Below are 13,364 nucleotides of genomic sequence, written 5' to 3' on the forward strand. Positions count from 1 at the left end.
TATCATATTTAAGATTTTGATCGAATAAGTTCAAATAACAGCGTAAAAAAAGTAAACCACGCGGGCAGACGAATGACAACAAAAATTTGAGGACAGACCATTCGAAGAGAACTAATAAGTGTGCTAGTGAGCAAACCAAGAATCAGACAACATACTTCCATGAGAATAAGCAAAAGCCTCCTCGCAGCATCCCTGAGTACAGGCTGTTTTGGAATCTCCCAATCTCTCGACTACAGCGGGTACGAGAGCATTAAAGTGGAGCTTCAAGTGCTCGCCGGAGAGCACGGCAGCTGAGTCAAGTACCTGCAGAGCACCCTGAGACACTCTGAAATTGTTGTCCTTCAAGAGATCTAAGCATACGTCGACAAGTGACGCCACCTCCGTCGCCGAACAAGTCTTCCTCGATGCTTCTAGTAGTTCGTGGAGACGCTCGACGCCAGCCATCCTCTCCTTGGTGTCCTTCGCACCCGCCAACTCCATGACGGCGGCAGGCGTATTCCGGGAATTCCCCGCGATCTGGAAGGCTCAGGATCAGATCTTCGGGAGAAGAGCAGAGTTAGAGTGACAAAAAGGGAAATGTGACGAAGGGAAAGGAGAGCTTTGCCAGATCGACGTGTCCAAAATAAATTGTCTGCGGTTCAAATTCTTTTCTTTTAATTTTTTTTATTTTTTTCCATTTTAAAAAAATTGAAGATTTTATTATTTAACAACCAATAAATAAAGCCAATAATATAATATAATATAAAAATAATATATTATACCACGTAGAAAGATTCTACTTATTTTTCCAAGAGTGCGAAACTAATTTGTTGAATAAGTGTGAATTTAAATGCTACTCATGAAACAGAGTTTTTATTATTATTATTTTTTAACATATATAGACCTTTTTCTATATTTTCTTTTAACTATTATGAGCATGTTCCCCATTATAAATAAAGCATAATTAAAATATATATCCACACCAGGAAAAAAAAAATTAGCCGACCATGATTTTATTTTCATCCCCGACTATTATTACATTATTTATTTATTTTCTTATTTCATAATTAAGCGGATATTTTACAATTACCAATTTGTTTTATATATATATATATATATATATATATATATCAAAACAAAATCCCATCCAAAATAATTATAGTTTGGGCAAGAAATTATAATAGATAGATATTATATTCAAGGCCATAATATAGTAAAATAAGTTATGACAAAGCCAGACCACCAACCCCCGCCTTTTGGGGCAATCAAATAAAGTTAATCTATACTTTCAATTAATTAACCAGTGCAAAATGGATGCTTAGACTCGATCGAGCAACAACTATCCTTATATATATTTCTAGAATGCATTTGATTTCATCCGAAGCGTACGATTTTCTTCATCATTAGCACTGAAATTATATTATATTTGGGTAACTGGATGATGAAAATCTAGTCGCAACTTCTATAAATAACTTTTATCGTCCAAAGTTAATCTCATTAGGGAATATAATTCATTCAAACCTTTTTGTAGCAAACACAAATCGATTATCATAACGCAATCCGAAGACCAAAAAATTATTTGTAGTTTATTGTCGAATGGAATCGAGATTAAGCCATGGAATCGAGCTTCATGATGGTGCTGAGATTCATTGGCGACATGTATTGTTCGGAGCCATTGAACATAGTCCGAACGATGATCCTGTTGGCCCTTTCGCTGGGGTGGTAGGGATCCCAGAACGCGAATACGTCTCTGTTGGGGCACAGATTGGACGCAGGCGTACAGAGTCCTATGCCATTATAAGGCCCTTGTCCGCAACACGCCACCTTTGCTGTCACGAAACCTGTCCGAATGGAAGAAAAATGCCCAGGCTAGTTTCTACGTACGTTTTTCAAATGAAAATATATAATTTCATAATCTTATTATAATTATAAATCATGCATGGTATTATGAAAATTACAAGATTCGTCCTCTATAACTTGTTCTTCCTATTTCACATTTAGTTGTTTCTTGTATGATGTCGGATATTGCTAATAAATTTGTGTTATATATGTTAGCATTTCGATAAAAAAGAAATGAAAAAAACAAAGAATGTACAAATTTATACAACGGGTAATTATCTCACCATGGCCAAATACGTTCATCAATATCACTTAATTAATGTATGCAATTAATTTATTTTTAAGATCATGAGGTGTATGTAACATAAAATGAAATGCATGCAAATTAAACGACATTATTTGATGATAAATTTAAGACCGGTTGAATAATGCACCTCATCTATAGAGCAACGACATGAACATTTCCGAGCTCTGAGACAGTTTAAAAACCTCATGCAAATGTTATTCTATAAAATAAATGGATGCATTACTGATTTGACTGAGATCAGCATTTACCGTAGGCGAGGGGATCGTGAATGAAATCATTCTGGATTTCCTTGGCATTAACGGCGACAAATATGTCTGAACCCACTTCTTGATTTAGGGTGGCGATCATTTGGATGAGCAAATTGTTAAATATTTCTGAGGCGCGTTGAGGTTCCTCCGCACATTGGCCGTCGGTGCTCCTGGTGGCCCGCTCTGCCGGCACGCAACCGAGCGGTCCCATCCCCGTCACCAAAACTCTCCTGGCTCCCAAATCGTACAGCCTCTGGCATGGATATATAAATCGGTTATATATATATATATATATATCTGTATATTCGTTAATTAATTACCTGTAAAATCTTCTTGTAGTCGGAGATGAGTAGATGGTTAAAATCCTGGAGATTATACTGAAGTCTTCTGACAGTAATTGGGGTCAAGAAATAATTATTAACAAAATCATTGCCACCAAGTGTTATCAGAACTAAAGCTTTGTTAACAAGATTTTTGGCCTCTTCTTCCCCGATTATTGACTTCACTCGCTGCTGGTACTTTTCGAAAAACTCCAATTGCCTGTACATTCTTATAATGTTTACCTGCAATCACTCGATAAAAGTTTCCGAGCTTTTTTAATAGTTCATTAATTATGGGAAATTAGTTGCAATTATTTAATCCAATGAAGTCAACTTTTAATCTGAAATAATATATATGTATGTATACAAGTATATATATATATATATAGCACATGCATTTAAAAACAAAGAAAACCCCTTTCAAATTTCTGACAACTGAGACCCTAGCTAGCCAGGCCGATCCTATTAATTTGGATCCAAACAACCTTAATTTACTGGCTAGGTAATTTGTAGGAAATGATCTAGGTAATGTATTCTGTAAAGTTTCTTACAAACTGAAACCCGGTATCGTCGAGAATTCCGATTCCGGCAGAGGCAAAGTTTGCTCCGACCAAAAGCTTTTTCCCTGTTAATTCAGGACTCAAATATGGCAGTGTTGATTCCGCACCTAGCTCCTGACCTAATAATAAGATAACCAGCCAAACTAGTTAATCTATAAAAGTCATCACTAGTTTTTCCCGTAATTAAATTAAATTAATAAAACATGCAGGAAAAATGTATTCAATCAGCACGTATATATATATACTTATGAGATCGGGGAGATTGTATCCATTGGAGAAACGGCCGGTGGGACGGTGATTGGGGTAGTCGATGCCGTATGGCGGCGAGTCCGCCCTGGCTGTTGTGGCTAAATAGTTGTTGTTGCCGTTATCCACCAGGGAATCCCCGAACACGAAGAAAGCACGTGAACTCTCCACCGAAGGCACCACGGTAGCCGCCGTGGTGAAAGCTAGAGCAACAGCAAAAATGGCGTATGATGAAGACATGAGTAGACAAGCAAATTACAATAATCTCTAACTTAAAAGATTGGTTGGTAAATGTATATATGGTGGTGGACATGTACATATATATATATATATATATATATATATAAGGGGTTGAATAATTAATGTTTTTGTTGAAACCCTAACAAATGGCAGATGCCAGCAGTATCAGAGTGAGTGCAAAACTGGAACTAGCTAAGCAAAAGACAAGCCTGGTTTGAATTAAAGCAGTTGTACTAGTTGTATCAAAAACTGCAACATTCAGTCAGTCAAGACATACTACGGGAAAGGAGAGCTAAACTTAAGAAATATACATTGTTTAAAATTATGCGTAACATTTCAACTCATATACCACGTTGTTTCGATTGATGCACTAGAGTGGTGGAGATGATTAATGTTCTCAATAATAATTATATTGTACTACCTTGCAATTATATAAATTGAACGGGCATGATTTTGATTTAGATACCAATTAATTTGTAGGTTGGGACATATATTGTTCCTAAAATTATTTCTTGCCGTGAAGATGCCCTATATCTTTTAAACCCTCTAATAGCTCAAATATTTTTAAAGATTTAAGAAATTATCTCACCGTTGTACCACGTAAAATCAAAACTCAAAACTACTGTTTTTCTGAAATGATAACTAATATGCACTTAAAATGTTGAATTTAATTGAAATAAATTTTTTTTTTTTTTGAAGATGGCTCCAAGATGTAATTAATTATTTAAAGTGATTAGCTTTACAGCTAGCTACAGTACATATTTAATAAATTCACGAAATTACCGTAATCTGTCACAAATTTTCATCATATTATTGTCATATACATTTGATTTTAACCAAATTCAAGTAACGTTAGAATACAAAATACATATGAAAAATAATTGGGTTTTAAACAAATAAAAATCGAATTTATAATATAATACTGAAAATACCCTTCATTTTTTCCCAACTCCAAAAATTTAATTCCTTGTTTAAATTATTATTATTCTTTTTACATAAAATAAGCTTTTGAAAAATATTAGCAAGTAATGCACCTGTCCACCAACTACTATTTAATGAGACAAAATCAGAATTCAAATTAAACAAAGAGAAATAGCCCAACTGCAATAACATTTCCACCAATCAATGAATGGCTATTTCCTTTTAGCGAAGGAATTAAAAGATAAATGTTTAAAATTAACTGACCTTTAACTAGTATCTCCAAACTAAACAAAAGAGCATTCGACTTTTAACCAAAATAATGATAAATAAATCTGTTAAAATTTAAAATTATTGATGTATTGTTTTTTACAAGTTTAATGGGAAAATATGTAACTTATTTTTTTTTTAAATCCTAATATACGGGGTGAGAGAACTCGAACTAAGTCATTACAAAGGAAATAAAATGAGATTATTAGAACCAAAGCTCGGTCTCGAAAAATATACAACTTTCGAATCTAATAAAAAGTGAAAAAAAAAACATAAGACACAAAAGAAAACGCAAATTCTGATATATTATTGTATAATGTGGACTCTTCTTTTATCCCGACACCCCCGTGTAAGGCAGAACTAAACATCTAATGTTCGTTTCAGTAAATAAATTGTGTCATTCTGGTACTAAACAAATTCAAAGGATATCCAAAAAAATATAGAGAAGAGGAAAAATGGATGCATATTGCTTGCAGCAAATTGGGATCGCTAGACAAAAAGTGGAACAATGGGTTGATATTTCTGTAAAACATAATAAGAAAATAACAGAGTCGTTGCACGAGGATGATGATACAATTTACTGAACGAATAAACGGTGGATTTTTATAGTTCAGCCACAGCCTCCTGCAGGAGCTCTTCCAGCAACTTCGCTTCAATTTCGTGACCAAAATTATCACTCTCTAATCTAAAACGATCGATCCACCACTTGCCTACCACTTCTTTTCTTACTACCCTCTTCAAAAACAGGTCGTATTCGTCCCCACTATTGTCTGACATACATTTGACCTCACAAGAAAACCAAGCATTCATTCGTGCCCACACCTCATCTAGCACTGTGTATGATGCATCGTCTAATAAGTTATAGTCAGCTTTAATGGATAGAGTGGAGCTTTGGCCTGAGACCGACCCATATTCTGCAATTTCAACTAATGTAGCATTCACATAATCAAAAACACGCTTTCGAGTCGATCTTTTTTGCCTTCGTTTTGCCTCACACATTATGTCCGGGTCTTGCAGATCTACGTATTTGTCTCTTAACGATGGGTCCAATGGGCTTTCAGAAGAGTGCCATTTGGTTGTGGATGTGTAAAATTGCATCATACCTTGCACATTGGCTGCAGATAAAAGTGTCTTGACAAAAGAAAACCATTCTTGTTTTTCATCATCCGTCCCTTGGGACGTCGAGGATTGGTTTGGGGAGTATGACGAGGCCATGTCCATACATGAATCATCCCACGTAAGAGTTCGAGCAATGGATCCTATAGGTGGTGATTTGTCAATCAAGTTTGACCTAACAAGATTGACAGGTGACTTAAAACCTGTTGTGTGAAAGAATGAACACAGATCAATTTTAGCGCAAGAACATATCAGACGAAAAAATGAGTTGATGTGAAATTCATGCAGTATGTTTCACCTTGTTGGTCAGGTTTGACATAATGTGGAAACGTTGTTGCTGAATGTTGATCATCTTCAAAGGGTCGATCTAAGACAGAAATTGGGCTAGGCTGATCCAAGTTCTCACTGGGTTTTCCAAATGTTGTAGGGTTTCTCGTGGACAATCCTGTCTGTAAATATAGTAACATAGGATCAATAGTCTCCAATTTTTGAATTAAGATTAATCTAAATGAGCAAGTTTTTCTAATGGCAAAAGTTTATCAACTATTTAACATCCTAATCGTGATTAAAGCTGTAAACGAATCGACCCGGTTCGCGAGCTTTCCGAGATAACTTGATAAATATTTGATTTGTATTCGAATTTATCGAACTCGAGCCGAACTCAAACATGTTCGGACTTTTTTCGAGCCAAAGTCAAGCCAAGATTGTTTTATTTGATAGTTCACGAACCTTGATATTTTATAAACATATATAATTAGATATTAAATATATATACATTTCGATCTTTTTGCACATTTCGAGCTTTCGAACCTTCATTCTCAATCCTTACTATCCGAGCAATAGTTCGTATATTTCAAGTCGAACTCGAAATTCGTAATAAGCCGAATTCAAGCCAAAAAAATTAAACTTTCCGAGCTTCGAATCGAGCTCGAATTCGATTATATTTAATTCGAGTCTAATTCAACCCTTCAATTTTAAACGATATTCGGCTCGATTCGGTTCGATTACAACTCTAATCGTGAGTAGAACAAAACCGATGGCAAAGCCAGGAGCAACTCTTAATAAAAACCAAATATTCATTCTATTGTCAAGGAATAAACTAAAGCAGAAAAAGTGAAGGAAAACATCAAACATTCAATGCGCTAGATAAGCTGAAAGGAAATATGTTCACATTTTGCTCAACTAAACAAATTATAGAAAAATTCCTACATCTGCCACAGATGTTTTGGTGAATGTAAAAGTGAGGGAATCCACTAAGTAAAGTAGCAATTAGTTCACTGTGAATGTTTAACATGCTGTCTTACAATCAGGTAGTAAGCACCAAAATTGGCTTCTTAGTCCCAAAATCGCAAGTCTCTGACAGTGCAAATAAAGTATGCATCAAGTAGAAAAAAATAAAGTCTTGACATATAATTACTCAAATTGATGAAATTACCTCGGGAAGTAATGTGCCCAACTTGCCAACTTGATTTGAAAAATATGCTACGTTTGAAGGCTCAGGCAGATTACGTGAAAAATGTTCAGATCCTAGGTTGCTAAGACCTGCACTTATATGGGTGTCAATTTGTCCACAATCAATTACGGAGGAGTGAAGCTCATCTTTGATTTCAGATAAAAGGGATTCATCTTTGTGAGATTTTTTGTTCCTTGAGAAAAACAATCTCGACACCTTCAATTTAAACGATGATTTAACATTTCTTTCCTTTGTGTCTTCCTCTGGAACTTCTCGCTGGACCTTATCTGGAAATGATACATCGGTGTTTAACCCGGTTCCATATTTGGAAGAAGAAACAGGTACAGATTTTGATCTCACAAGATTCTTTGGTGAATTATCCAAGTTTTCATTGGTTCTAAATTCACTACCGATGAAAGAATTTGAATCCATAGGTTCTTTATTCAAATTGGCTACTTCAACATGCACAGGTGCCTTTTTCTCGGAGAGTGCAAGCATTTCACCTAATGTGTTAGAGCTTCTTCTTTCAAGTCGCTGTTTAAGACAACTTTCATTGGATTCCATCATGGCCCACCTTTCAGAGAGACGTTTCTTCGCTTCTCTGCAAACTGATGACTCTGGAGAATAGAATACTCTACTAAATGAGGAGGATGAGTAGGGACTTCCATTCCTGTTAATATAATCCCAAGAGTGCCTAGATACAGGTGACATGACTTCTGATTCGCTAAGATTAGCGGTAGAGTATTCCATTTCTGATTTATTAAAGGAACTTTCATCACCTACATAGGCATTGGAAAGCATGGAAGAAGTCAGGGCTTCATCCCTGTGATGCCTCCCAATTTTTTTAAGCATTTGCTGTGTCATAGCCTTTGCAACTTCTTTTGATGCTTCATTCTTACCCTCCTCTATATCCCCAAATAAGTCTTCACCGTTTATCACCCTTCGTGACTGTGAATGAGGTGATCCCACAACCTTAACATCGAGTGACTTCAAAGAACTCGGTTTTAGAACTACTATTTGAGTTGGTTGAGGAGAATTTTCAAAATTATTCCAACTTACTGGAGAGGAATTAACCAGTAGGCCTTTCTCCAGTCCATTCAGCACAAATGAACCTTTTTTAATTTCTTTTCCAACTTTATTCCAAGATCTAGCAAAGTTATTACTGTCGGCAAGCTTTGAAGGTCTTAGAATGGTGATACGCTTTGTCCCTGGAGGAGGAGGAATAGACCGTAAATTGTAAATATTTTGTGAAATCATTGAATTTGGTTCTTGCAGACACTGGAGGAACAAATTTTTGTTGGCATTCAGCACTTCTAATGTGCCTTGGAATTGCTTAGATTGGCGAAGCTTTTCATCCATAGACAGGCGTTTCGCTTCTGTAAACTTCTGACGAATGAGAGCCATCTTTTTGTCATCTGTAGTTCTATCATATCTCCCCTTATGTGGTGAGTTCTGCAATATTTCATAAACATCCTTGCATTCATTTGGCTCCATGTGGTGAAAGAACTCAATTTGCTGCTCCCAGCAATTCACTTGTATGTTTGAATGACATCGAGGGTGATTTCTACAATGGTTTTTCTGCATATATGAATCAGTTTCCTGTCTTGGAAGAGTTTCAAGCCCCATTAATTTGGCAATTACATTAGGTGGACTGCGTCTCGAGTCAACTTTTTTAGACATCTCATGGGCAACAAGCATCTTCAACGGGGGAACTATTTGATTTTATGTTAGAAGTAGAATTCAGCGAATCAGATAAAAATCTGCAAATGTCACACAGATCCAAATTAAATTAGTGCAAAGGCAAACTTAGCAAAGTAAAGGGCAAGCTGGCATGTTCCGATCAAACAATAGTACAGGACTTCACCAATTTGTCCTCGATTTGGTAACCCGAAGAACTCATTTTTGCTGTCCGATCTGCTACTTGAGCAAGGGGAACCTGTGAAACAATTAGTATAATGTCAAATAGCACACACCAAATCATCACTCGCATCTGATGCATTCTCAGATGCTTGGTAAGTAGTAATAGAATGAACAAAAAATTCAATGTACCCTGAAGCAAGAAAAGATACAACAAGGAAAAACGAAGGATAACTGTCAAAACTTTGCTTGCGAAATTTTACAGTCATTTAAAAATCTGTCAGAATTGTTACAACTGCCAATATGATTGATTTAGAAGAGGAACTATGAGTTTATGATGCATACTAAAGAACATTTTGCATAAAATAGTAGAAAAGAAGATGGAAGTATGTACGATCCTGATGAGGCTTATCAGTGAGCAGCTGGTTTGTGGGACCACTACACATTCATTTCGAAGAGGTTCACCGTCCTCCCTCGGCACCCTGGAAATATTTTACCAAATCTGCAAATCTTATCCATTCCCACCAATACCATTCACATCTCAATACCTGGAAAAGTTAAATTCTTTTGTAATAATCACCACTCCAATAGAAACACAACCAGTAAGAAAACAACGAAAAGAAGTAAAAGAAGAATAAATATGGAATGAGAAAAATGGGTAGATAATGTGCTGGGAAGCAAGGCAGTCTACCTGCCGTATGAACATTTGCAGTACATGCCCACGAATTCTCACATCATTAAGTTACAATTCAATTTACATCTCCATATATCCTCAGTGATTCGACCAGAATTGCTAAATCAATTTACGCACAGCACACAAAAAGCAGGAACGTCACAAAGAAAACACCACAGAGACCTCTAAAACCGTCAAAGCATCCAAAAACTATACACAGCTATCCTCTGGAAAATAAAGGACAAATCAAACACTTCACAGACTGTTCGTGGAGACTTCGCCGAGACTCAACACCACAGTGACAATGTGGCCAGAGATTCGCCGGGATGCATATGCTGAATCCCGAGCTGTGGTTGTTCCCCCCTGCACCGACACACCGTTGGACCCTGACGCTCTTTAAATAGCTAATTTATTTATCAGTTTCGATTCCGTATATGGTATGAGGTGCAAAATTGGATTCCGAAAATATCTTTCAACGGAAACATTAATTAAAATTGGGTTTTTAAACGGGTAATTTGAGAATAATTTTTCAATCTTAACCTTAATTTTATTCTAATATTATAGACTTAAAAAAAAATTGAGCTATCTAATTATTTAAATTTTTCAAAAAATACTTTTTTAACTCATTGAATTTTGACACGTGATATTATTATATCCATATAGGCTTTTTCAAATGCATACAACCTAAAGATACGCTACTATATTTAGTACCATATAATCGTGGTATATGGAACAAAACAAGTTTAATGGCTTAACGTCGTTGACCTTTAAGGTTGAAATTATAAGGAGGTAATCGTATTGGTACAAGGGCGTTGGCTCTACAGTCGACCAGGTTATTTACACATGCTCTCGTGTGCGTGCGTGCGTGCGACATTTTTGTTCTCCGGTACTTATCCCATCATGTATCTTAATCGAGCAGGATCCCGGCACTCGTTACCTGGTGGTCATCCGGTTCCAACAAAGGGAATTATGCTCGCGTATCCACCAACAACTACGTGTTGGATGAAGTCGAACTGGTTGCGTAAACCTTGCTTGTGTTGTGCTATTATTGTAGCAACATATTTGTCTCTCGATGTTTGATTCCTTGGTTATGAGTAGCGTGTGAATTAATGATGGCAACATGAATGAAAAGAAAAAGCTTCAGATGTATAAAGGTGTGACAGAAGGATAGCTTTAGAGAAGTTTCAAAATTCATACATACACCAGGAAAGAGTAAATTTACTGCTCACTAAACTCTTCCATCCATGCCATCGAGAAGACCGGTCCATATCCCTTTCACTGGTGGTAATTGCACAACAAAAGCATTCCACGGTGGATAACCGACTCCACTGCCTCGAACTTGACCATCCATTCGGAGAGACAAATACCTTCACATAAGAACAAGAACCCATCTTAAATATTATCACCAATACTATGTATAACACAAGGAGTGGAGAAATAATGAAATGTTTTACTCAGAAATCTTCCTGAGCCCGTCTCATGCCATGAAAGAATGATATCATGTAACAAGAATCAAGTTATTTTCTCATAAATTTAAATAAGATAGTGTGTCCCTACAAACGAGATATTTTTTGAGAAAACATAAGATTACTCACACTGGAGATTCAGGGGAGATATTGGCCAGTTTCTTTTGCTCATCTAACCACCTGTAGTAAACAAGATACAAATTAAGAAGCGTCACAGTAATTTCATTTTTTTCTTTTTCTCATGAAATGTATGGTCACAATCGAAACTAGGGAATCAGTGGTGAGAGGGGATAAATTTGGAGAAAAGAAATTAGTCATTCACTTTACCATAGATAGATGACTTACGTTGCCCATTCAGTGGCAAGAACAGGAGACAGCTGCCATAGCCTTTTTCTTTTGGCGATGATTTCCTTTGTTTCTTCCGTTTCTTGAAACTGAAAGTTAAGCAAAGTTCCATCAGAAGCACAAGGGACAACGAGCACTCCTCTCTCAAGAAGAGACTCAGTGAAAGGTTCACTAAGTTTGAAGGACTCTTCAATGAAAGATGCAGGGCCAGCTAAGATGACAAGACGAGCTATTCCCCGAAATGCGCTGAGCGGAAGAATTTTCTTCTCATCTATCCGAAGCTTAAGATTCGAGAGATTCTCCTCCCTCGAAAGTCTAGCTAACTGAGCATTTTTGGCATTATTCTCCTGGTAATAAAGAAATCCAAAAATAGATACAGCACCAAAATCTATTGCAATACCCTTGAGGATCTCAGGAACCTCAGCTGCTCTGGATGAATTAGCTAAGGCACCAATGAGTTGAGTGATGGCTATAAATCCTCCAAGAGAACCACTTGCCACAAAAGCAAGATAAAAGAACATTCGAAGAGTGCGGAAAGGAGAAAGAACCTCACTACGTATTTTAGCTGTGGAACTGGACATGAAATAAACTCAAGATTACAAGGAGGCTTCACTTGTTAGACAAAGCCTGAACACATGCCATCGAAGAATTTGGATAGGATCATGCGAGTCGTACAAAATAATAAACAGAAAGTTGCAATATTTGTGGCATAATATTTCTACTTGCGATACCATGCGAAAAACAAAAGTTAGATGCGCGTTCGCTATTTTATGGTATAAAGCAAACAAAACTAGCATTTGCTAGCAGCTACTTGGCATACACACTAACCCATTCATATAGCTGCTGATAGAATATATCACGAAACATCTTATTCCTGAGGTTTTGTCCATCCATTTTTAACTGTAAAGATAAAAGTCCGCAAATAACAAGAAACATGCCCACTAAGTACTTATGTTTTTTCAGATAGTTGAAGCACACTGTCAATCGGAGTTGGAATAAGAAGGAACCTAATCTCTGAAGACGAGGGTCCGTTGGATGCAGAGCAGATGACTCGACTTCTACGGCATGGTGTGAAGTAAACAGAGGCAACGGCTGGGCTGAACACATTTGCCGTGAACTGGCCAGAAAATCCGAGGCACTTGTTACCGTGATTGCAAATGGGACGTGCAGTGATAAGAGTGGATAGCCGCAACGCGGCGGCCATGGCTGTTTGAGCCACCGAGAAACGGTTGAGCAGTTGACGGTAGTTGTTTCAATTGCGGAGACACCGCCTGTAATTATATCTCGAGTTGTGGCTCTTATTTTGGATGATCTGTATGCGGCCACGGTGACCGGCAGCGCCGCGCCTTATATTTTTATATATCAAGTATAATAATGATTAAATTACAATTGATTTATATTTTATTTCTATAAATTTAAAATATAAAGAAGCATTAAAAGAAAAGATTTTTTTTTAGAAAACTTGATGTCCTTAATGTTTGGCACAAAATCTGCAAGCTAGGAGGATAACCCTTTTTCCCGAGCAAC

The 13,364-nt window shown here is 36.7% G+C and overlaps 3 protein-coding genes across 6 annotated transcripts; all 3 read right to left on the minus strand.

The window, feature by feature from the left end:
- Nucleotides 1–1,493: 1,493 nt before the first annotated feature.
- On the minus strand, nucleotides 1,494–3,777 carry LOC142530216 (GDSL esterase/lipase At5g33370-like). Its single transcript, XM_075636022.1, has 5 exons — nucleotides 3,499–3,777; nucleotides 3,245–3,372; nucleotides 2,694–2,936; nucleotides 2,374–2,626; nucleotides 1,494–1,820 (listed from the first exon to the last, which is right to left on the minus strand). The coding sequence occupies exons 1-5, from the start codon at nucleotides 3,737–3,739 to the stop codon at nucleotides 1,588–1,590; spliced, it is 1,098 nt and encodes a 365-aa protein (XP_075492137.1). The 5' UTR covers nucleotides 3,740–3,777; the 3' UTR covers nucleotides 1,494–1,587.
- Nucleotides 3,778–5,209: 1,432 nt separating this feature from the next.
- LOC142530214 (uncharacterized) lies at nucleotides 5,210–10,463 on the minus strand. 4 transcript variants are annotated; one of them, XM_075636018.1, is made up of 6 exons: nucleotides 10,045–10,463; nucleotides 9,748–9,901; nucleotides 9,361–9,432; nucleotides 7,479–9,256; nucleotides 6,342–6,492; nucleotides 5,210–6,246 (listed from the first exon to the last, which is right to left on the minus strand). In XM_075636018.1, the coding sequence occupies exons 4-6, from the start codon at nucleotides 9,192–9,194 to the stop codon at nucleotides 5,531–5,533; spliced, it is 2,583 nt and encodes an 860-aa protein (XP_075492133.1). In that variant the 5' UTR covers nucleotides 9,195–9,256; nucleotides 9,361–9,432; nucleotides 9,748–9,901; nucleotides 10,045–10,463; the 3' UTR covers nucleotides 5,210–5,530. The 4 variants fall into 4 exon arrangements, with proteins under 4 accessions (XP_075492133.1, XP_075492135.1, XP_075492132.1 ...); XM_075636020.1 differs by having other exon boundaries at nucleotides 9,361–9,901; nucleotides 10,286–10,463; XM_075636017.1 differs by having other exon boundaries at nucleotides 9,361–9,901; nucleotides 10,210–10,463.
- Nucleotides 10,464–11,151: 688 nt separating this feature from the next.
- LOC142530217 (protein LOW PSII ACCUMULATION 1, chloroplastic-like) lies at nucleotides 11,152–13,181 on the minus strand. Its single transcript, XM_075636023.1, has 4 exons — nucleotides 12,845–13,181; nucleotides 11,838–12,410; nucleotides 11,622–11,672; nucleotides 11,152–11,393 (listed from the first exon to the last, which is right to left on the minus strand). The coding sequence occupies exons 1-4, from the start codon at nucleotides 13,039–13,041 to the stop codon at nucleotides 11,255–11,257; spliced, it is 960 nt and encodes a 319-aa protein (XP_075492138.1). The 5' UTR covers nucleotides 13,042–13,181; the 3' UTR covers nucleotides 11,152–11,254.
- Nucleotides 13,182–13,364: the final 183 nt, after the last annotated feature.

The sequence above is a fragment of the Primulina tabacum genome, chromosome 16, assembly GCF_025594145.1.
Source record: "Primulina tabacum isolate GXHZ01 chromosome 16, ASM2559414v2, whole genome shotgun sequence".
Classification (NCBI taxonomy): domain Eukaryota; kingdom Viridiplantae; phylum Streptophyta; class Magnoliopsida; order Lamiales; family Gesneriaceae; genus Primulina; species Primulina tabacum.